The sequence below is a fragment of the Erinaceus europaeus genome, chromosome 16, assembly GCF_950295315.1.
Source record: "Erinaceus europaeus chromosome 16, mEriEur2.1, whole genome shotgun sequence".
Lineage (NCBI taxonomy): Eukaryota > Metazoa > Chordata > Mammalia > Eulipotyphla > Erinaceidae > Erinaceus > Erinaceus europaeus.
In genome coordinates, this window is record NC_080177.1 from 29,727,371 (window position 1) to 29,752,459 (window position 25,089).

At 39.2% G+C, this 25,089-nt stretch overlaps 1 protein-coding gene across 5 annotated transcripts in view; it reads left to right on the plus strand.

Moving 5' to 3' along the window:
- The window catches only part of PPP2R5E (protein phosphatase 2 regulatory subunit B'epsilon), a 228,257-nt gene that overhangs the window by 78,278 nt on the left and 124,890 nt on the right, over nt 1–25,089 (plus strand). For all 5 annotated transcript variants that reach the window (XM_007530913.3, XM_060174865.1, XM_007530912.3 and 2 more), the window contains one exon: nt 19,972–20,168. In XM_007530913.3, coding sequence (XP_007530975.1) covers nt 19,972–20,168 — 197 coding nt within the window. The remainder of the gene's footprint in view (nt 1–19,971; nt 20,169–25,089) is intronic.

The window sequence follows — 25,089 nt, forward strand, 5'->3', positions numbered from 1 at the left end:
ATTCTCTCATAAAATTCTCCAGCTAATACTTTGAGAGAGCTACCAAGTCTCATTTTGTAAATGGTATAAACATTAGCAGTGATTTTTTAGCAGCTAAAATGTATTGAGCACATAATATATTCCACATCATGTCTCATATAATTTTACTTTTACACACTTATGTCTTGAGTCAACCCTATGAAGGAGGTACTGTTCTCTCATTTTCATATATGGGAACCAGGACTTAGACCTAAGATTTGCCAGCTAGGAAGTGGGAAAGCCATATTTGGAACCCAGCCAGGATGATTCATAGCCCATGTTTTAACGACTACACTGTCTTCATTGACCAGCTCTGGTATATTCTGGACCTTTTTTTGGGACCCAGGACCTCTGACTTCAACGTTTGGGTGTTTGTGACCCAAAGGACAACCTCAGCCATCTGGAATAATGAAGACTGGGTTAACCTCCTCCTTACTGTTATTATTTTTTCTTTTTTTTTTATATTTATTTTATTTATTTTTTCCCTTTTGTTGCCCTTGTTGTTTTATTGTTGTTGTTGTTGACTGTTATTATTTTTTAAGTTGTCACTTGTGCTGAAAGAAATTAAATTAGTTTGGCACTGTATTTCTGTGACGTTTCTCCAAAGTTATAACTGGGGGACTTGTGAGATAGTGGGTTCACTTGCCCAGCATAGTTTTAGTTTGATTACTCTTATTAAGACCAAACCTTCTTTTTCATTTTATCCTGGCTCCATAAATGGAAGTATACAGCAGCAATGTGTTTTTCTGATAGGGAAACTTTTAAAATATTACTGGAGAGAAAATGTTTGTACTATCCAGTGATCTACTCAACTAAGTTCTAGGTTACTCCATGGATGTAGAATGATGAATAATATCAACATTCTAGGGGAAGAAAAAGACTTATTCTTAGAATTATCTGCATATCTTTAGGTTGCAGTGCCACTTCCTACCCTTGGTGACAGATATTTGAGACTAGGAAATCAGTAGCATGTAAGTGATTTTTTTTTTTTTTTTTGCCTCCAGGGTTATTGCTGGGGTTCAGTGCCTGCACCATGAATCCACTGCTCCTGGAGGCCAATCTCCCCCCCCCCTTGTTGCCCTTGCTGTTGTAGCCTTGTTGTGGTTATTATTGTTATTGTTGATGTCGTTCATTGTTAGATAGGACAGAGAGAAATGGAGAGAGGAGGGGAAGACAGGGGGAGAGAAAGCCAGACACCTGCAGACCTGCTTCACCCGTGAAGCGACCCCCTTGCAGGTGGGGATCCGGGGCTCGAACCAGGATCCTTAAGCCGGTCCTTGCACTTTGCACCACGTGAGCTTAACCCGCTGTGCTACCACCAGACCCCCATTTAAGTGATTTTTATATTGTAAATATCTTGACTCAAGCTACCATTTCAAAAAATATTTTATTTATTCGTGAAGAAAATAGGTAGAGAGAGAAAGAACTAGACATTACTCTGGTACATGTGCCGCTGGGGATTGAACTTGGGACTTCATGCTTGATTGTCCTGTGCTTTGGCACGCACAACCTCCCAGATCACTCAAACTGCTCTTATATATTACCACTTAGTATATTTTTAAAATGCTTCTCTGTTCTGAAACATAGCCATAGTGAAGTATTCTTTGTTATTTAAACAATATTTGGGGCTGGGGAGTCAGTATAATGGTTATGTAAAAGATTCTCATGCCTGAGAAACCAAAGGTCCTTGGTTCAGTCCCCAGCTCCATTGTAAGCCAGAGCTGAATAGTACTCTGGTCTCTCCTCTATCTGTCCCTTTGTATCTTTCCATCATTAAAAATAAATAAAATATTAAAGAATAAAAATTTTAAAATAAAACTATTTGCATTACTGATTACAAGTTTTAATTTTGCATTCAGCAATTACATATACCTGTACACAGGTATGTTCATAGGTGAGTTTCTATTATTTTATGCATAAATAAGTATTTTTACATACACAAGGAAATAAGGACTTTATATTTTCTTAGTATGGTAGTTCAAATTGATCTATTTTATTTGGACTTACAAGTTGCATAGTAGGTTGTTCCTCATGCCATCACTGAATTTTATTGCCCAGGTTGTGACTTTAATTATGAATGCACATTATTTATTATTTTTAGGATTAGAGACCATTCCATAGTAGTGACTCAGTAATCTGTCATTCTCAGGAGATTAAGTTCTCATATTTAAAACACCCAACTTGGGCTCAGAAATAGTATTTCTGAGCTGGCTCGCAATTTGGGATTGACTTTAAAAAATTAAATCTTTAAAAATGACCTAATGATAATTTTGTTGTCAGCTATAAGTTATGAAATAAACAAGTAGTGGACTTAAATGGTGCTAATATGACTGTCTACATCTAATTTTTAAAAATTTCATATTATACAGTTAAAATAGCTGCAGGTTTATCCCATTCTCAACTGGTTCACATTAATGATAATCCTTACAGCAAATGAAAAGAAAACAGGTCTTTGTAAAAATAATCTCTCTGGGATGGGGGGTTCCCCATTTAATTAAAGTACTTTCAAATGTGTTCTTATTTATTTATTTATTTTTTACAATTGCCACCAGGATTATTACTGGGGCTCAGTGCCTGCATAATGAATCCACTGCTCCTAGTGCCCCCCCCCCCTTTAAACACTTTTTTCTTTGATAGGATAGAGAGAAATTGGGGAGGGGGAAGGCCTGGGGAGGGGGGATGACATACTGCAGCACTGCTTCACCACTTGTGAAGCTTCTTCTCTGCAGGTGGGGACCAGGGGTTTGAACCCAGGTCCTTGCAAAAGTTTGTTCAACCAGGTGTGACACCCACCTGGCAATCTGTTCTTTTATGGCAGTCTTTACTTTTGGGAAGCAAGGGTCAATTGAAGGATAAATGCTTACTGAAAATCTGTAATTCTATTAATATCTGTCTGTCTGTTTGTCTGTTTATATCCTGTAACCACAACATAAGAATAGTTGTTTTGACTGTTTGCCTGCACTAGGGTCTTACATACGTAAACTTGTACTGCTCTTGGACTTGAAACTTTCCCCCCCCTTTATTTCAGAGACAGAGAAGGTGGTGGGGGGAGAGCATGTGAGTACTTCCCCAGACAGACAGACACAGGGAGAAACACTGTAGGACTGTTCTACCATCTGTAAGGCTTCCCCTGGGCTGGTGTCATAGCATTACCATGTGGTATTGAGGCTTAAACCCCAAGCTTCGAGCTTGGTAAGGTGTTTGCCTTACCAGGTGAGTTATCTCATGGCCTCTGGATTTCAGGGTGGGGTACACTGTGCCAGGGTAATTCTACTGTTCTCACTTTTTCCCTTACCCCCTTCCCTTTTCTCTTCCCCCTTCCCCCCTTCCCCTTCCCCTTCCCCTCTCCTCTCTCTTTCCCTTCCCCTACCCTCTTCCCTTCCCCTCCCTTCCCTTTGTTTTTAGTGTGTGTGTGTGTGTGTGTGTGTTTCCGTCCATGTCCTCACTTTACCAGAGCTTCTCCTAGTATCAGTGTTGATACTGGTTGACTATCTCCCAGCCCCTGCATATATTTTGGAACCCACTGAAAACTGCTCAGTGCTGACTCTTGAACACTTCCTGGAAGTTTGTGTGTGTTTATTTTTTTTTTGGGGGGGCAGGGTTGTTATCAGGGCTCATTTCCTGCTCCACAGTATTGATCTTAGTATTGTCATGTCTTTTTCCTTCTTGGTAAAGAATAAGAGACACAGAGAGATAGGGAGAGAGTCAGAGAGAAGGGGAGCCACCTGCATCACTGTTCTGCTGTTTGTGAATCTACTCCTCTGCAGGTGGGGTATGGAGGCTCAGTCCCAGGACTTTGGCACCTGTTAATTTCTTTTTATATACTAGAGAATACAATTTATGGCTGAGAGTTCTGAATCAATGCCTTTTGTTTAATTGAAGTTTAATATTATTAGAATACAATTCAGAATTTACTGTAAAAGTACTTAAAATAAATTTAAATATGTGCAAAAATATTAAATGTAAAATTTTCTATATAGAGCATAGTTTAAATTTCTAATTGTGATAGTTTCGTAAGCACAAAGCAGTTTTTTGTCCTTTTTTTCTTTTTGTGCCTCCAGGGTTATTGCTGGGTCTTGGTGCACTATGAATCCACTGCTCCTGGAGGCTATTTTTTCCCTTTTGTTGCCCTTGTTGTTTATCATTGTTATTGTTATTATTATTGTAGTCATTGGATAAGACAGAGAGAAATCGAGAGAGGAGGGGAAGACAGAGTGGGGGAGAGAGATGCCTGCAAACTTGCTTCACCATTTGTGAAGTGACGCCCCTACAGGTGGGGATCTGGGGGCTCGAACCAGGTTCTTTATGTCGGTCCTTGCAGCTTTGTGCCATCTGCATTTAACCTGCTGTACTACCACCTGCCCCCCCAGTTTTTTTCCTATATCATGAAATGATTGCTATAATAAGTCTTTTGACCATATCACCATATATAGTACCAGCTTTTCTTGTGAGAACTTTTTCTTTGTGTGAGAACTTAAAAAAAATTTTTTTATATTTTATTTATGTATTCCTTTTTGTTGCCCTTTTTTTTTTTTATTGTTGCTGTAGTTATTGATGTCTTTGTTATTGGATAGGACAGAGAGAAATGGAGAGAGGAGGGGAAGACAGAGACGGGGAGAGAAAGATACCTGTAGACCTGCTTCACCACTTGTGAAGCGACCACCCTATAGGTGGGGAACCAGAGGCTTGAACCAGGCCCTGTCCGCAGGCCCTTGTGCTCCCTGTGTGAGAACTTTTAAAGAATGCATTTGTTTATTAAGAGAGCAAAAGACCAGAGCATTTTTCAGCTATAATGTAAGGTGGTGCTGGGGATTGAACATGTGGCCGGGGGGGGGGGGGGTGAAGGGGCGGGGGGGTTCTCAGGTATGGAAGTTCTGCCTTCTAGTAGGCTGAGTTCTTTCCCTTGCCTGCTTTCAGACATTTATGATACTGCCTCAGAAGTCTTCCTCTCCCCCCCTCCCCCACTCCACTTTCTCTCCTTTTCATCCTCTTCATGATTTATTGACTAGTGACAGGGAGAAATAACCACAGTATCCTCTAGCTTGTGTGGTGCTGGGCATCCAACTCAGGGCCTTACACATGCAAGCCCATTTGTGCAAGTCCACTTACACATAAATAGCTATAGTAAGAATTATAAAATAGGGAATTAATTCCATACTATATGTGGTAATATTTGCCTGTTGCTCTTTATGTGAAAACTCACCTATGTTTTTTTTCATGTAGTCTTCATATAATGCTACGAAAGTGTTTTTCTCAGCTTTATAGGAGAGGAAACGAATGCTTAGAAAAGCAACTGCTTTGCTGTTGTCTCCTAGTAAACAGTAAAGGTTTAATTTTTGTTCACACCTAGAGTCAAGGCCAAAGTCTTTATGGTGTTTGACAAGGTCCAAGACAATCTCCTACAGCTATTTGTCCCTTATTCTTCTGACCCGTCTCCCCTATTTTCCACTCTGTCTCCAGCCATGCTAAACCATCAGCGCCAGCAAGCTCCCTTCTGCCAGAGTACCTTTGCACTTGCTATCCCTCTGCTTGGCTGCTTTCCCCCCAGATCCCCTCATGGCTGACCACCTCACCTTCTTGAAGTATTTGCTCAAATGCCATCTTCCAGGTGAATACTCGATCTAAAATTGTACCCTGCAACTCCAGCATGCCTTGTTTGCCCTGCCCTGCCTACTGTGTTCCCTCATAGCACCTAACATATACTTATTACTTTTAGTTGATATTATTTATCTCTCCCTGCTGGAACACAAAGATTCATGAGAGAATGGATTTTTGTCTTTGTATTATTACCTCACCAGTGTCTGGACTTCAAGGCTGTTCAGTCAATATTTGGTGAATGAATGATTGAATGAGTACAAAACCCATGCTTTTTGCTCTAGACTCCCTCCTTTTTCATTTGTTATCAGCAAACTTCACAAATTAGCAGGTTTTCTCCTCCTCTTCTTCCTTCTTCCTCTTCTTCTTTCTGTTCTCCTCCTCCTCTGCTATATCATGAGCATCGTCAAATTGTACTACTTCATTAACGTCCATTTATATTCATTGTTTTTCTCTCCTGTATTTCTCACTCATTCTTGAGTATAAACCATCCTACTTCTTTATAGCACTGGGGTTTCACAAAAGCTATGTTATTTCACTACTCCTGGAAGCCCTGTTTCCTCCCTCCCCTTTAAATTTCAAATAGAGACAGAGAGGAGAGATGACAGCACAGCTCCACTGTTCATGTAGCTTCCCCTGATGCGTACCATGGACTTCCGTGGGCTCAACCTGGGTTCCAGAGAGTGATACAGTGTGTGCTGTATAAGGTGGTGTATCTCTGGCTCCTATTTAATTTTTTAATTTTGAAAGACAATAGATTTATTATTGCTGTTGTTTTAAAATTTATTGTTACTATTTTTTAAACAGAGCACTGCTCATCTCTGGCTTATGGTGGTGCTAGAGGTTGAACCTAGGATTTTGGTGCCTTAGGCATAAAAGTCTTTTTTGCATAATTACTGTGCTGCCCAAAAGTCAACTAGATTTTGTATCAAGCAGTGGAAAATAAGACATTATCTTACCGATGCCATTGGAGATAGTTCAGAAAACTAAGCAACGGTACATTTTAAGGTATTTTTTCAAAATAAAACCAACCTTTATTTTTTCATTACTTGATTAATTGATTTGGATAGAAACAGAAATTGAGAGGGAAGGGAAGATAGGGAGTGAGAGAGAGAGAGAAATAAAAAAAAGGGGGGAGGGAATAGGGAGACATAGAGACAGCTATCTGTAGCACTGCTTCACCGGTCATGAAACTTCCTACTGCAAATGGGGACTACAGGCTTGAACTTGAGTCCTTGTACATGGTAACATGTACGCTCAACCAGGTGCACCATCACTGGCTGCCTTGTTTTAAAAATGAATTAGCTTTTGTGTGAGAGAGAGGCAAATGTGACAAGAGTGCTGCTCCATTGAACTCTAGCATGTAGTAATGCTTGGAATTGAACCCAGAACCCCATGCTTACAAGTTCTACCCTCTACCTCCTCGTCATAGTCTCTCCCCCATCCACCCTCCTCAAGCTGGTCTTTCCCCCTTTTGCTTTCATAAATGTATCATTAAGGGAGTCGGGCGCTACGATGCAGGTCTGCAGGTGTCTGTCTTTCCCCCTCTGTCTTCCCCATCTCTCTCCATTTCTCTCTGTCCTATCTAACAATGATGACATCAATAACAACAACAACAGTAACTACAACAATAAAAAACAACAAGGTCAACAAAAGGGAAAATAAATATTTTTTAAAAAGTATCATTAAAAACTTCCTAGTTTTTAACTGCTATTTAATTTACTAATAAGATCCCCAGCTCTATGGAGATTAAGTTGATCCATAACCTTCTAAGTTTTAGCTGCATGTTGATTTGACACATTTCTGCTTTGCAAATGGTTACCAAAAGATTTACTTGTAACTAGAGAAAAAGAGAGCCAGTGGGCAGGGGTAGACAGCACAATGACAGCCTCAGACTCTCATGCCTGAGGCTCCAGACTCCCCAGGTTCAATCCCCTGCACCACTATAAGCCAGAGCTGAGCAGTGCTCTGGTTTAAAAAAGAAAGAAAAGAAAAGAAAAGAAAAGAAAAGAAGAAAAAAGAAAAGAAAAGAAAAGAGAAAAAAGAGAATCAGAATATCACTCTGGCATATGTGATGGGATTGAACTCTGGACCTCACACATGGAAGCTCTGAGCTTTACTACTGGGCCACACCCAGACAGTCTAGAATAATGTAGTATTATTAGCTGTCATCACCATGTTGTACATTAGACCTTCCACATGATGAAATGAATAGAAATTATTCATCTAGTATCTGGAAGTTTATATTCTTTGATTGTCACTGCCCATCCCCTAACTCCTGGTAGCCATTTTCAAATTCCACCTATATGATATCATACAGTATTTGTCTTTCTCTGTCTGACTTACTTTTCACTTAGCCCATTCTAGTTTTGTTTGTTTGTTTGTTTTGCATTGTGTAACTTGGTATTACTAATGTTCGGAATGAATTTATCTTAATAAGTGCACTACACTAAAGGTTTTCCTCTATTCTTCAATGTCACTTGCTTACAGAAGCATAAAGTTTTGATTTACAATTGAAAAATTGGTAGAGGGCTGGGGACAGCATAATAGGTATGCAAAATGACTTTCATGCCTGAAGCCCCAAAGGTCCAAGGTTCAATTACTAGCACCACCATAAGCCAGTGCTCTGGTCTTTCTCTCTGTATCTCTCTCATTAAAATAAATAAACTACTCAAGGACCGGCTTAAGGATCCCGGTTCGAGCCCTCCCCGGCTCCCCACCTGCGGGGGGGGGGTCGCTTTACAGGGGTCACTTCACTAGCAGTGAAGCAGGTCTGCAGGTACCTTTCTCTCCCCGTCTTCCCCTCCTCTCTCCATTTCTTTCTGTCCTAATGACGACATCAATAACAACAACAATAACTACAACAATAATAAAAAGACAAGGGCAATAAAAGGGAAAATAAATAAAATTAAAAAAATAAAATAAACAGCTTAAAATAATTTCTTTAAAATAAAGAAAAACTGGTAGATTATGTAGAAATTTTTGTCTCAACTAGCATCTTTTATGTAGCTACCATTTTGGGAAATTTCTGCTAGAAACTATGAAAAAATAAACCAGATGCAAGAGTCATTGACCATAAAATATTCTCAGAATATGGAGAGCATTTAAATTGAGGTATCCGTAAAGTTTGATGGGGTATTTGTCATAGGGTTACATGAGTCCATGAAATGAAGTGTACCTATTGCAAAGTATACAGTTACCTATAGTCTAAGATGGTACTGCTATTATGGTAGAACTCTGGTTTACATGCAACCAAAGAGAGGAATGTGGCTTAGAGATTCCTAAATACAGGCTCATAAAAGTTGTTACTGGTATTAGGCAAAGTAAAAAGTAAGTAGGTGAGAAAAGTGAGAGAGAAACATGATTGTCACTCCCCTATCAACAAAGGATTGCCTTTTATTCTGAAACTGTCCTTTTTTTAATTATGTGAAAAAGTAATAAAAATGAACTTACAATGAAAAGAAATAAAGGCTAGTTATTTTTAAATTCTTTGACTTGAAAAATAAAATGGCCTTCTGCCTCCCTCTCCTTTGATAATCTCTTATGTAAAATTCCAAAAATTCTGAAAGATGAGTTGTTAGGACTCTAAAATTCATACAATAAAGGTTGTATAGTCAACCTTTATTCAGTAGATCCTGGTCACTAACCTGGTAGATGTCTCCATTTCTGGAAATAAGTCCGGTTATGAATTATTTGTAGGGAGCTCAACTATGCCATTCAGAGGCTTTGGGGGCTTAAGTCCTACAGGTGAATTTGGTGGCAGAAAAGTGATCTGCAACTATATTTATGAATTGGTCAGTTTTGAAATGTTTTGTCTTTTTATCCTAACGAATTGAACGACTGTCTTGACATTAGAAGATAAAAGCAAGAGGGATAACTAATTAAGGATTGAGAATAGAAATATTTATTGAAAGTAGTTGTGTGTATAAATGTGTTTCCTTTGTATTCCGACTGGAATATAGTGTCATCTAATGAATGGGAAGGACTTGAATCCTTTACATTTTCCTACTAAAACAGCTAGTCTGTATCAGTGGTGACCATAGGACTTGCTTACAAGTTGGAAAGCACATTATTTGTTAGCTTTTGGGAAAGGGGAATCGGAAAACTGCATGAAGGAGTAATAATAAATATATGTTAAGCTGGGAAGAGTAATTACATGATTAGCAATAACAGTTTTTCCTACCTGCCATTGTTCATTACTTTAAGGCTGATTTTATATTTGTAGGAAAATTATGCCCCACTCCCCAGGTCACAACTTATTCTGAACAACCAACCAACCATGACAATGTGTCTGTTGCCCCAGTGGTGGTTGTTACTTGCTGTTACTCATCACGGTTGTCGTCATCATCATTATCATCATTGGTACTTTTGTGAGTTCTGAATGAGAGCACCTGATTCAAATAGCTATCTGTACTCTCTGACTGGCATGTGATGAGCTGTTCTAGGCTCCCGTTTTTTCATCACAGAAAAACTGGGATAGTGATAGTGGCCGCTTATAAGGTGGGGATTAATGGGGAATAATGTATGTCAGGAGCTTGGTACAGTGCTTTGCAACTGTAAATGTTTATTTAATCATTGCCGTTCTTTTTATCTTGAATAGCAGTACTGGCCTCTACTGCATTTTGGCTTGTTTAATTAATACCCATACTTTGGTCTCATTCTTTAGATACTACTTTTTTTGTTTGTTTTTCCCTTTAAATCAGTACCAGTTATTTCTGCTTGAAGTGTTTTGAATCTATAAAAAGTATTTTTTGATCTCTAATAGGTTGGAAAGAGTTCTAAAAACAGCCAACTCTACATTTATTTATTTATAGCCAAGACCAAGAAGAAACACTTTCACTATTGTAGACGTTAACAGGGGCCTTCCTTTGCTTGGAAATGAAAAGTTTTCATTTTAGTGCTGAATAAATAATGAGAAAGAATTTCAAAGGTAAAGAAGATGAAAGAAAGATTTTTAAATTACTGCTGTAAAAACAGTGGTTTTAGCTGTGACCACATCTTGAAATCACCTGAGACAGTTTTAGAAAACACATATACTTAGTTGTGGAAACACCTCACCACCATCACCTCCACCACCATCGAACACATTTTTTATGGTAATAGTTTTTGTTATTTTATTATTATTATTATTATTGGGGGTTAATGGTTTACAGTAGACTCTTCTCTTATTTTTTAAAATTTTATTAGTGACTTAATATTGATTTATAAAATCACATGTTAGTAGGGGTATGATTCCACACTATTCCTACCACCAGATTCTGAATCCCCAATCCCTCCGTTGCAAACCACTGTAGTTCTTCCAAGGTTGCAGACATGAGTTAACCACCATCTCTACAACTATCTGTCTACATTTGTACATAACTGCCCCCTTTTTCTTCCAGGTCCAGTCCTCTCTTCCTCTCCAAGCCACACATATCCCTATTACTACATCTAAATATAGTAATAGTTTTTCTTCCTCTCTCTCCGGGTCCTGATGGCGCTGGAGTTCAGAGCCTTTTTATCCTCTTCCTCCTATCACTTCTCCTCCACTGGGAATATGGATAAAAATGTTTTTTGGGGTGCAGAAGGTAGAGTTTCTGGCATCTCTAATTACTTCTCCATTGGACATGGGTGTTGGCAGGTCCATCAGTACCTACAGCCTATCAAGCACATCTTTAAAAAATTATTATTTATTTATTTATTGGATAGAGACAGCCAGAAATCGAGAGGGAAGGGGGTGATAGGGAGAGAGACAGAAAGACACATGCAACCCTGCTTCACCGCTTGTGAAACTCCCCCCCCCCCCCCCCCGCAAGTGGGGACCAGGGGCTTGAACCTGGGTCCTTGAGCACTGTAATGTGTGCGCTTAACCAGGTGCACCACCACCTGGCCCCTCAGACACATTTTTAAGCCCATTACTTTGACTACAGTAATAAAGTAACTGGCATGGTTAATTTTTTAAAACTTATTTTAGCTCACATGTTAGTTTGGAGTCAGTTTCCTTTTTAGCTTCATCATTGTATCTTGTTTATGTAACTAGTAACATGTTATGTATGGTTCATAGGACAGGAAACCTCATTTCATTATTTGATTCACTATAAAGATTTATAGTTGTCTGTGTTTTGGTGAAATACTGGTTGCATCTGTAATTTATTGGGTATCAAAAGCAAGTGTTAATGGAAGCGTATTTCTACTTTTTTTTTTTTTTTTTTAAGGATTCTCAAATATGTGCCTACACAAAGGGATACTGCCTGTATCTGTATTTTGGAAATAAAATTGGCTACAAGATTTGGACAAGCTACATATAGAGGGAACCAGGCATTTGATATCATATGCTAGTGTACTGATCTCTAATATAGATCTGAAAGAGTTCTAAAAGCTTATCCTCTTAAAGGATAAGTTTACTTATTGTTTTAGTGTAAAGCATGTTAGTACTATGAGACTTTTTTAAAAAAAATAAATATAGGATCCTGTGCCTTACGAAAGAGAAATTCTTTGTTGAAATCTTTGGACTATTATGAGAGGGAACTGATAGCCTAAGTGGATGAGGATTTGTACACGTGATAGCCTAAGTGGATGAGGATTTGTAGACCTGAGAGAAAGTTCTAAGGTAGAGGGTATCAGAGACCACATCTACATACTCCTGCTTTTTACCCTTCCCCCTCCTCCTTCCCCTTCCTAATCCCCCTTCTCCTCCTCTTTCTACTCTTCTAATACTCCTCCTCCTTCCCCACTCAGTCTTCATTGTTTATTAACCAAAGGGATGATCTTAATTAAATCAACACTTTAAAATAATAGCATGTAAAATACATGTGATAAATGGTGGATACAATAATGAAAAGTGAGAGTAAGATTCACTCCTTGAACTGAATTTTGTTTTTTTGCCTCCAGGGTAATCGCTGATACCTACACCACGAATTCACCGCTCCTGGTGGTCATCCTTTCTGTTGTTATTGTTATTGCCATTGCTGTTATTGTTGCTGCTGCTGTTGTTGGATAGGACAGAGAGAACTTGAGAGAGATGGGGAAGATAGGGGGAGAGAAAGACACCTACATACCAAGCAGGCTTCACCGCTTGTGAAGCAACCTCCTTGTATGTTGGGAGCCAGGGGTTCAAATCCAGATCCTGGCACAAGTCCTTGTGCTTCGTACTATGTGCGTTTAACCCGGTGTGTTACCGCGGACCTTCTGAACTGAATCTGTTCATCCTTGCAGTGAATTCCTCTTCAAAATGTTGATGGTATTTTTATTCTACTTTTTCCACAGTCTCAAGTGCAGGTGACGCCACCACTTAAGGTCATCTTTTTATTGTCTTTCTTTTCAGTTCCCATCCTGATGTTGAGCCATTGCTGCTCCATATGTATAGTTATGTACAGCTTGAGTTTTTCTGCCATAAGCTGTTCAAACTTCTCTCCCAGGTCACTATGAAAACTTTCTCACAGTGCTTTCAGTTATTACGGTGAGGTTTTTCTCACCAGAAGTGGTAATACTTTATGCACCCCCCCCCCTTGTCCTTTTGTTCCCTTCAGGTATTTGTCAAAGCCTTTGCTCTCTACCAAGTGCCATCTTTTTGCTAGCTCTTAAGTGGTGCTGATGGGTGTGGGAAGACTTGTGGAAGGGGTAGAACAGAATCTGGCATGGGGTCTATGCCAAGCAGACATATTCATTCTCTGCTGGTAGCTTTAATTTTTATAAGAGTTGGTACAATGGATGTAGAGAGGCTAAGTGAGTAATATCTTAGGGTTGCCTAGGTGAAAGTTATAATTTATTTACTTCTGTTTCAGATTTTTCAACAGCTTCAGTTGACTGTAGTTTCAGGGCATCAAAAGGACACTGAGATCATGTGTGGGCTTTTTCATTTTCTTTCTTTCTTCTCCTTCTTCTCCTTCTCCTTCTTCCTTCTTCCTTCTTCTTCTTCTTCTTCTTCTTTTTTTTTTTTTTTTTTGGCCACTGTGTTTATTACTGGGGCTCCATTCCTTACAGTGAATCCACTGCTCCTGGTGGCTGTTCTCTCCCCTCCTCCCCACCCCTTTGTTGCTAGATGCAGAAGAAACTGAGAAGTTTCTCCCTCTACAGGTGAAGGAACCAGCCCCTTGAGCCTGGGTCCTTGAAAATAATAGTGTGTGCTCTTTACTGGGTGTGCAACCACCTGGCCCCTGGGCTCATACCTTTATTTCTCCTACCTTTGCTACTTTTTGCTTTACAGGACTCTATTCAAGGGAAATTATATTGACATTAAATCTGTGATTCTATACTGCAAACATTAAATGAGATGAAATCAAGAAAGCTGTTGATTAGGAAGGAATGAACTATTTCTTCCAATTATAAACATTCATAAACAAGCAGTCCTTGAAATCACAAGAGTGAAGAGATATGTGTATATATGTGTGTATAAGTGTGTTCGTCAGATGTGTATGTGGGGGAGGTTAGAGGAGTGTGGATGACTGTTTACTTTAACGTCATCCTTATCCCCCATTAGACTCCCTTTTTTGGGAGGGGGAAGGAGGTGGGAATCATTGCTGAGGCTTTCCTGCTCTGGGCTTTTTCAGATAGAGACAGACAGGTACACTTGGCAGGTTCACAGGCACAGCCTCCTTCCTAGGTGATCTTTCTGGCGCTCTATCTCCTAATCTGAATGTATATCATCTCTTTACTGTTTAATTTTGTGTCTTTTTTTTTTTTTTTTACTGTTACTTATATGACACTTATAAAATTTGAAATTATTTGCCTTTTTTTGTTATATGGTCACTGATACTCTGTCATTCTAGGCTGACCTTCTAGATGGGTAGGTAGATAGACCCCACAGCACTAAAGATTCCTCCAGTGTGTTGATGACTGGGCTTCAGCCTGGGTTGCATGTATGATAAAGCAGGCACAGTATTCAAGTGAGATTTTGATACTTTGCTGGGTGTGAACACCTTGGAACACCTTATTTATAAAAATTGGTGGGAGACAGTGATCGGAAAGACACATGGAGAAAAAATGACTAAGAAAAAAAGGGTTATAAGATAACTACAATAATACATTGAAAATATGATTAACAGCTAGATTCACTACTTAACTGGTAAATTGTTTTCTTGGGTTAGAAATATATTTTGGAAAAAAAAAAAGAATCTGGGCAGAGGGTAGATAGCATAATGGTTATGCAAAGAGACTCATGCCTGAGGCTCCAAAGTCCCAGGTTCAATCCCCAGCACCACCGTAAGCCAGAACTGAACAGTTCTCTGGTTTAAAAAAAAAAAAAAAAGAATATATGTATATAGCTAACTACCAACTTTTCTTTCTTGTTCCTTCCCTCGCTCACTCTCTTCCTTCCTCCTTTTTTCTTTCTCAGGTATTAATTTAGGATATAAAGGGAACAGTCCTAGGGAAGGAGCTGGGAGAGGAAGAGGAAGGCAGGGAGTGGGGAGGAGGGGCAGTAGAGAGAGGACCAGACCAAAGCACTGCTCCACCACGAATAAAGTTCTACCCTGATTTCCTTATTTACTTGTTTTAGATCTTAAGTTCTCGTGTGGTACTGAGGGCTGAACTCAGCAGAATATATGAAAGACGTGCTCTGTCTGCTGAACCACTTCCCTGCTTCCAACAAACTTAATTTTGAAGTTGGTCTAGAGCAAGGAATTACACCTAAGGGAATCTTATCAATGTATGGTAACTGTATCAGTAAGTCACCCCTTAAACATATAGTAACATTGGATGCACTCGTGTGAGACCTTCATGATATTACATAACCACTTAATTGATTCTTCATTATTTATGGTTGTGATCCTATGGGATCCTTCTCTTGGGGACAGGAATGACCTTTGTAGGCCAGAGATTTCCATCTGAAGAGGGACTATGACATAGTTATCTTCTGCCTGCTCTGCTTTCAAATGCTAAGATAATCATTAATTTTTAAGTTCATTTATTTCTAAATGCCTGTGATTGACTTCTCCCCCCCTTCAACTGTTTAGAATTGTAGCTGATTTGGATTGGGGGGAGATAGTTAACTTTAAGTTGCTAAGATCTAGTGTTACTGTATCATGATTAAAAGTTTCTCTCCCTCCCTCCCTCCCTGCCTCTCCTCCCTTCCTTCCCCCTTCCTCACTTCTGCCCCCCGCTGTTTCTGTCATTTGTGAGACTTCCCCCCCCCCCCCCCCCGACCTAGTACCTGAAATGTTTTATAAATAGTTCTTTAAAAAGAATATATTTTGTTTCCTGGGACTGTTTCCATAGGCATTAAATTTAAAGCAATGAGACCTAGGCAATTCAGAAAGTGTTCTTTCTCTGATCTGGATCTGCTTTTTCTACCTTTGCACAGCCCTCTGGGACTAGGGAGATAAAAGTCAGGAATTTTGGAGCAGCATAGATGGTCAGAGGAGGGATGGGGGGCAACCTGGGGACCAGACATTACTGGAAAAATTCTTCTAGCACATTTGAAAAACAAAATTAATTGTTAAATTGTTTCTTTGAAGAGCACCCCCGTCTCCCCTTTGCTTTTTTCTTTTGATTAATCTTGATTAATCTTTCTTTAAAGAAAAGATATCATTTTAGAATACTCCAGTCTGTGATAAAGGATAAAGCATAGCTTATTGCTTGTGTTAGTCTCTAAAGATGGACTTGTGGGCCAGTAGAGACAGAGCTGCTCTGCATGACACTTGGTGAAGTGGGGGTGGGGGGTGGGAGTCAGATTGGAGATGAATTTGTTGATTTCTTTGTGTTCTCTATTTTCTCCCTGCAAACTACATTGTTTTTTAAAAAATATTTATTTATTTATTTTCCCTTTGTTTTTGCCCTTGTTGTTTTATTGTTGTAGTCATTATTGTTGTTATTGATGCCTTCGTTGTTGGATAGGACAGAGAGAAATGGAGAGAGGAGGGGGAGACAGGGAGAGAGAAAGATAGACACCTGCAGACCTGCTTCACCGCTTGTGAAGCGACTCCCCTGCAGGTGGGGAGCCTGGGGGCTTGAACCGAGACCCTTATGCCGGTCCTTGTGCTTTGCGCCACCTGCGCTTAACCTCTGCGCTACCGCCCGACTCCCAAACTACATTGTTTTTATGGTATATGGTATTCCTCATGCCTTTTATTGAGTTTGAATGTTGTAAGAAAACAAAGAATGAAGACCCTGGAGCCAGCCTGCCTGGCCTGGGGTTGAATCCTGCCTCCTCTGTTGCTAGTTACATGACTCTGGCCAAGTCACTGAATCTCTTTGTGTTTTGGTTTTTCTGTTGGTAAAATTGGAAATAGCATCCCACTGCATGGATTATTGTTAGTTATTCATATGTGTAAAGTACTGTTGGGTACCCAACAGTTGTACCCAGTTGCTCTGAACAGATGTATAAGCTGTTATTTGTTTATTGGGCAAGTAGATGACCTGCTCCATAGAAGTCTCAACTATCTAACCTTTTTTAAAAAAAAGCTTTAACATTAACTGCCTGGAGTTTTTAAATAGCCACATTTATCTGTCTCTTGAGTATTATTGCAGTGACTGCAGAGATAACTTGTTAGTGTTACTGCTTAAATTGATGATTTGCTTTTGGAGAATAGGCTATAGTTTATAACATCTTTCATAATTAACATGTGCTGAGTTAAAGAATTCTTCATGTAGATGATTTGTGTTTTCTAGCTTTATTAAAATTATTGTACCAAAATTGAGTTAAAAATTTTCTCCTGGGGGTTAGGAGAAGGCTCCCCTGGTGGAATGCACACTTTACTGTGTGTGAGGACCCAGGCTTGAGCCCCTGACCTCCTTATGGGAATACTTGCAGAGAAGCTTCATGAGCATTGGAGCAGTGCTACAGGAGCTTTCTTTTATGTTAAAATTAAAAGTTCATGTGGGAGGGGTGGGCAGTAGCACAGCAGGTTATTGTGTACACCAAGCACAATGACCGGTGTAAGGATCCTGGTTTAAGCTCCCAGCTCCTCATCTGCAGGGGGTTTACTTCACAAGTGGTGAAGCAGGTCTGCAAGTATCTTTCTTTCCCCCTCTCTGTCTTCCCTTCCCCATCTCTCTCAATTTCTCTTTGCCCTTTCCAACAACAATAACAGCAGCAGCAACAACAACAATAATAACAACAATGGCAACAAAAATGGGAAAAAATTACCTCTAGGAGTATTGGATTCATAGTGTAGGCACAGAGCCTCAGTGATAACCCTGGAGGAAAATATATATAAATAAAATTTAAAAAGATTCACTTGGAGTCGTGGAGTTCTGAAGCTATGGAGCTCCAGCAATAAGCTTTGGTCCCTTTAGTCTTATATCAGTAAACTTTTTCTTACTTTCTATGCAGCAACAGATTTAGGACTTATAAATGACTTAAGCAATTACTGATTTTTTTTCTTATTTCGTATACAAAAGAGAGTTTCATATGAGAATATGACATAGCTTCTTAATTCACTTCCTAAAGTCTTTCGACTATTAACATACATTAGACCTTTAGGGACTTATGTAGATGGTGGGAGTGAAAGTTCATTGGTTAAGAATTATTTCTAGGGGTTGGGAAATTCTTCAGTGGGTAGAGTATACACCTTATTGTAGGTGAGGCCCTGAATTAGACTCCTGGTATCTCATGGAAACACCAAGGATAGCATGAAGGGGAACTGTATAAATAGTGGAGTAGTGGTTTGGTATCTCTCCTCCTCTCTGTGTCTAAATAGATTAGGAAACAAATTGGGTAGGCAAAGTCACTTAGTGGCATAACATACTTGGAAGACCCTCAGTTTATTCCTAGGTGCTGTATATGAAAAATAATGTTAAATTAATAGCTTTTTAATTTTTTTTTTTTTTTAACCAGAGTAGCAGTGATGCTCTATGACTTCAAAACTATTGAATATTTCTTATCCCTTTAAATTTGGTGGAGAAGTTGTATGGTTTTTGGTATCCTCTCTACTCTCATCTAGCTTTACTCCAAAAGCTGATGGTCCTGGGTATTTGGGCTAGCACTTGGCTTGTGGGACATGAGGAAGGAACAGGGGTTATGAAGAGGATTCATATGGACCCTAGTTCTCACTCCCTTCTGCTGGGGCTATTGTGACTGTAAGATGGGTGCTAGTAGCTATTGCAATTACCTCTAGGGAACAGGTGGCTCATACTGTGAAGCTACTGTAAAGTGATCACTGAAGAGACTGGCACCTGAGATTGGTTGCAAATGAATCGGGCAAACATTGTTAAAATCCTTCTTGAGTAGTAAGTACAAAGCGAATGTGGGAGTGTGGTTAGAGACCTGGGTGTTCCATCACCCATTCATTATGGGACTTCAATGACTGTCTCTGAGTTTTTATTGGAAATATCATAATAAAATGTCACCTGCTTACTTTTAAGCGTCTTCTGAGGATTAATGAGTTACTCACCTTGAATCAAAACAGCAGAGTCTATCCTGGTCATAATTTTCTTTTCTCTTTCCTTTCCTCTCCCCCCACCCCTTTTCCTTCCCCTTCCCTCTCCCCTTTCCCAGTGAAATCCCAATTTGGAAGAATAAAATTTTGGAAAGAAGGCAGTGGAATGGTTATCTGCAGTTTAGTCCAACTACATTTCAAATACAACTGTAGATAAAGGTTTCTGTTCTAGCTAGGGAATTTTAACTAACCTAAAATTTTAAAACACACACACACACACACACACACACACACACACACACACACACACACACACACACACACACCCTTTAAAGAATGACACCAAGCCAAATGTCTGACTTACTATTTGTGGGAGAAGAATAGATGTTTATTCTGATAACATATTAATAATGATGTTAGTGGTATTCTTTCATCATAAGGCAATAAGATGGGTCAAAAAAGAGAGCATAGATTTGGTAGTTTGTTCTTACTGTCTCATTACTGATGTGCTTGCTGTCTTTGAGAGAGTTGGCTGTGCTTCATTTTGTTGATTTTTCAAATTTCTTAAGAAACTTCATAGATACCAAGTCAATAGCAAAATAAAAAACACACAACAGTTGCTTTAAATACCAAGGGTGTTAGAATGACATTAAATTGAATCAACTGACATTTGTGCTCTGAAAATTTAAAAAACTAGTTAAAACTAACAGTGAGAACTTCTGGCTTTACCATGTAATGGGAAATTTGACCTTTTTTTGGTGTTTCTGGCTTACGGTACTGACATTGGGGTGTTTTTGATCAAAGTTTGCTTTACCTCTGTAATGGCTGTTGGGATCTTGGTTTGGAGTAGCAACTGCTGTTAACTGTGTTGTACTATGTAGTTTTCAATGAGGTCTGTAACATGGATGTGGCATGCCTGCCTGTGTTTAACTGTTAAAAAAGAATACCATTGTCATGTGAATTCTTACTTTTTTTGAGTTTGCTTTTGAAGTAACATTCACAGAGAATTCCTGTTACCTAGAAATTGATTACAGACTTACATAATTTCCTTTTTTTTTCTTAGACGTTCCATCCTCAGAGCAGCCTGAACTGTTCCTAAAGAAACTTCAACAGTGCTGTGTCATTTTTGACTTCATGGACACGCTATCTGATCTTAAAATGAAAGAATACAAGCGCTCCACTCTTAATGAACTGGTGGACTACATTACAATAAGCAGAGGCTGTTTGACAGAGCAGACTTACCCTGAAGTAGTTAGAATGGTGAGTTTCTTTTTTCGCCGCGGACACTTTTAAGCACCTTCCATAGTGACTTACAGGTGTATGTATTGCAGAGACAGGTCACTGGAGTTCACCTCCACAAATGAGAGCCAATCTTCTGAGAGCTAAACAAAAGTAATGGACACAATAATAGAATTTGAAGAGCATAATTTCATGAGAATGAAATCCAGGATTTTCCACCTACAACACTATTGGAAGAATCACTGACTTCAAAATATGAAGCCAACCTTGCCCCAGGGTATTATTGGATTTCTGTTATTGGGAAGAGAAAAGACACAGGAGAATCACCAAACATTATAGATCTTTGTTTGAAAAATATTCAAGTTTGTTGGATGTCATGAGCTCTCCCCCCCCCTTCATTGTGGTATACTAGAAATGGCTTTAAGCTTCATAAAGTTGTAATTTGTAGAATCTAGTTAAAGCCACTCTTGGCTTTACAAACTAATCATTCTCTTTATAATTCTGAAATCAGGAGTGGTCTCTTTCATTAATTTTGAACAATGATTTCAATTTTGTGTGCTCATTAGGCATTATGAGGAGAAACATTTTTAGAATAATACAAGTAATTATGTTTTTTATTGTGTCAATAATTATATGCATTTTTCCAAAGCCAAGTGAAAACATGATTTTCTATGAGAAAGCTATCTTCCTTAGCATCTTAGAAACTCTTGGATCTGGCAGGGGTAGATAGCATAATAGTTATGCAAAGAGACTCTCATGCCTGAGGCTCCAAAGTCCCAGGTTCAATCCCCTGCACCTCCATAAGCCAGAGCTGAACAGTGCTCTGGTTAAAAAAAAAAAAAGAAAAAGAAAAAAAGAAAGAAACTCTTGAATCTAGAGAGCACTTACTATTGGGGGCCCAGGAAGGAGGGGGAGGGGTGGAGGTCTGGCTTACTAGCTTATGGAGTTATGCTGCAGAGATCCATTGGAAAGCACACTCACTTGAAAGCCCTTTGTCTGGTTTTCTGTGTAACTGCTGAAAATCTACATAGCGTTTCTATGAAACTCTTGCTGTTTGTGATCATTAGAGTCAGAAAAGAGATATGCAATAGAGTAGATGTGGTTCAAAATGAATGGCTCAGATTTGGAAAGGGCCCTGAAGTTTTACAACTTGAGAAACTATGACCGATGTCCAAAAATGTTTCAGAAGTAATGTCCAGGATATTCTCAGAATCACAGCTGAATCTGAGAATATGTATGTCACATCTATTGTTAATTTACAGAAATGTGATGCTAGAGTGTTCTATAGGTTAACTTATTAATATTGTTACTCTTGAGCAGTGGCTTTCAACCAGTGGCTTAACCTCCCAGGGCACTTTGTTTAGAGACATTTTCCATAGTCACAACCCAGGGATAGAAGGGTGTCCTACCAGCATATAGTGGGTAGAGGCCGGGGATGCTCCTAACTATTTTATGGTGCACAGGACAGCTACTACAAAAAGAATTATCTGGCCCCAAATGTCAGTAATGCCACTGTTGAGAAAGCCTGCTCCAGAGTTTGCATGTTATCTAAACCTCTTAACCTGAATCATAGGATTTGTGTTACTCCACCTGCTCTCTGCAGAGTCCTGGCCCTTGGCGTTGACCTACCTGTGTCCTCAGGAAATGCCATCAACTCTTTATAACTTTCTTCTGTATCTTCTTCTCATGGATAGTTCCTAAATATATGAGCATGTGTATATGTACTGTTTTTTCTAAAAACATGAATTGTGCATGCTATATACACACTCTTTGTATCTTGCTTTTTTCCCCCTCTTCACTTAGCAATGTATAATATATATCAGTACATATAAGACCGCCTCATTTATTTTTGTAGCTGCAAAATATTTTACTGTGTTTATGATTCATATAGTTAATACCATGTGAATATTCTTATATACATATCTGTTTGTCCTTGTTTAAGAACTTCTGTATATTTGCTGATTTATTTTTATTTTAAGAAATTTTTTAAAAAGAATTTATTTATTTATTCATGAGAAAGATAGGAGGAGAGAATTAGCCATCACTCTGGTACATGTGCTGCCAGGGATCGAACTTGGGACCTCATGGTTGAGAATCCACTGTGCCACCTCCCAGACCACTGATTTGTTTTTTTAATTGACCTGTCCAAACTTTGACCTCAAGTGATCTGTCTCCTGCCTCTAATTCTCACTCTTTCCTTCTTTTTTTTACCCCCCTTTTATTTAATATTTTATTTATTGGACAGACAGAAACAGCAATTGAGAGAGAAAGGGTGATGAAGAGGGAGAATGAAAGAGAGACAACTGACAGCACTGCTTCACCACTCAGGAAGCTTTCCCCCAGCAGATAGGGACCAGAGACTTGAGCACTGGTCCTTGTTTTTTGGCAACTTGTACACTCAAACTGGTGCGCCACTGCCCAGCTCTCCCTTCCCCTCCCCTTCAAGACCTGTCGTAAATAGTTTTCCACTGTTGGCGCAAAAAAAAAAAAAAAAAAAAAAACAACCAACCAAACAAACAAAAAAAACCCACAGAGTTTTCTCTCCTTCGGTTCCTCTGATTCTTGGCATCTTATCCATTTGGAATTTATTCATTGGCCAGTTTACTTATTTATGCTTTTATACATTCATTATATTTTTCTAGTTATAAACTCTAACCGCTTTCAGGTGAGGTACAGTGTCCTACACATGATTTCGATCATAAAAATACCTCCTAAGTGAGGCCGACATGAGATGTGTTGAGTAAATAAATAGATTCCCTCCTAAAATGTGGACATTTCAAGCTCTCATACTGTTATGAAGATACTGCTTTTCATTTAATTGTATTCCGTTTTTTTCTTCTGAAATTTTTTTATTAGTGATTTAATATGATTTACAGAATTACATATCAACAGGGGTATAAATCTATTGCATTCCCACCACCCAAGTTCTGAGTCTTCAGTCTCCCCACTGCAAGCCGCTGCACTTCCCCCGAGGTTGTAGACATGGGCCAAGCATCATCTCTACAACAATCTGTCTACATTTATATGTAATTGCTCCCCTTTTCTTCCTGATCCAATCCTCTCCCCCCCTCCAAGCCACTCTTGACAACATTATTACCCCCATATGTCCCTCTTCTTTTCCTCCTCTCTCTCTGGGTGCTGATGGAGTTGGAGTTCAGAGCCCTCCTATCCCTTCTCCCCCACTGGGAGTATGGACCAAGGTTGTTTTGGGGGCACAGAAGGTAGGAGTTCTGGCTTCTGTAATTGCTTTTCTGCTGGATATGGGCATTGATAGGTTGATCCATACCCTCAGCCTGTTTCTATTTTTCCCTAGTGGGCCAGAGCTCTGGAGAGGCAAGGTTCCAGGACATACTGGTGAGATGGTCTGCCCAGAGAAGTCAGAATGGAATCATGGCAGCATCTGCAACTTGGTGTCTGGAAGAACATAAATTGAGACAAAAAAGTTAATGAACAGGAGCCAAAAAGTAGAAATAGAGCAGATGAGATTAGGGATCTTAGGATAGAAGAAAGCTAGGAAGTCTATTTTAGGCATGTTCCTGGGGGCACACAATTATGGTAGTTTTGCTTAAGTTTGATAGCTAGCCTGAAGTTGGATAAAAAAATTATCTGAGAAAATGGTGTCAGAGTAGAGAAAAGGGCTAGAAAGTTGGACTAGGGCAGAGAGTAGCTCCCATTCTTGAAAAAAAAAAATTTGTGGATCCAGTTAACTGGTTTACTTCCATCCACCTGACCCGGCATACATACATACATACATACATACATACATACATACATACATACATACATATATACATACATACATGTATTTGGCACCAGAGCCGGTATAACCTCTTGAGTCCCTTTTGGTCTGAGCTCACAGCTCATGGTATTACATTCAGTTTTGACATAATCTAAAAATTCTTTCATTTTCATGTTCTATCTTGTCCTAAGCTAGCTCTAATTCAATATTCTCTTCTCCTTTTCTACCCCCAGTTCCCAACCACCTTCTACAAAAAAAACCATCTGTCACCTGTGGTTTTAGAGTAGACTTACACCCTGTCTTAAGAAGTGTTGTGTCTAAATGTGTATTTTTTTAAAAAAAATTTTTATATTTATTTATTAGCTTTTGTTGCCCTTGCTGGTTTACTGTTGTAGTTATTATTGTTGTTATTGATGTCATTGGATAGGCCAGAGAGAAATAGAGGTGGGAAGACATAGAGGGGGAGAGAAAGACAGACACCTGCAGACCTGCTTCACCGCCTGTGAAGTGACTCCCCTGCAGGTGGGGAGCCGGGGCTGGAACCAGGATCCTTATGGTGGTCCTTGTGCTTTGTACCACCTGTGCTTAACCCGCTGTGCTACCACCCGACTCAAAGATTTCTTTTTTAAAAATTTTTTATATTTATTTATTTTCCCTTTTGTTGCCCTTATTGTTTTTTATTGTTGTTATAGTTATTGTTGTTGTTACTGATGTCATCGTTAGATAGGACAGAGAGAGATGGAGAGAGAAGGGGAAGAGAAGATAGACACCTGCAGACCTGTTTCACTGCCAGCAGGTGGGGAGCCGGGGGCTTGAACTGGGATCCGTACGCTGGTCCTTGCGCTTTGCGCCATGTGCCCTTTAACCCACCATGCTACCGGCTGACTCCTTAAACATGTATTATCCTAGAGCATCAGAAGTTTAATTTTCTGGTGATAGTTTTCCCAGAGATGTAATTTATTATTCACAAGTTATGACTTATAAAATTGCTAACTACTATTTTTTTTTTAAACATTTTAATAATGAGAGAGATGAGGAGAGAAAGAGAACCAGACATCACTCTGGCACTTGCAATACTGGGGGTTGAACTTAGATCTCATGCTTGATAGTCTAACACTTTATATCTACTGCACCTCCTTCAAGACCACTCTAGCTACTAATTTTATTTTGATTAACTAACCAGTTAATTTACTTTTTACCAGA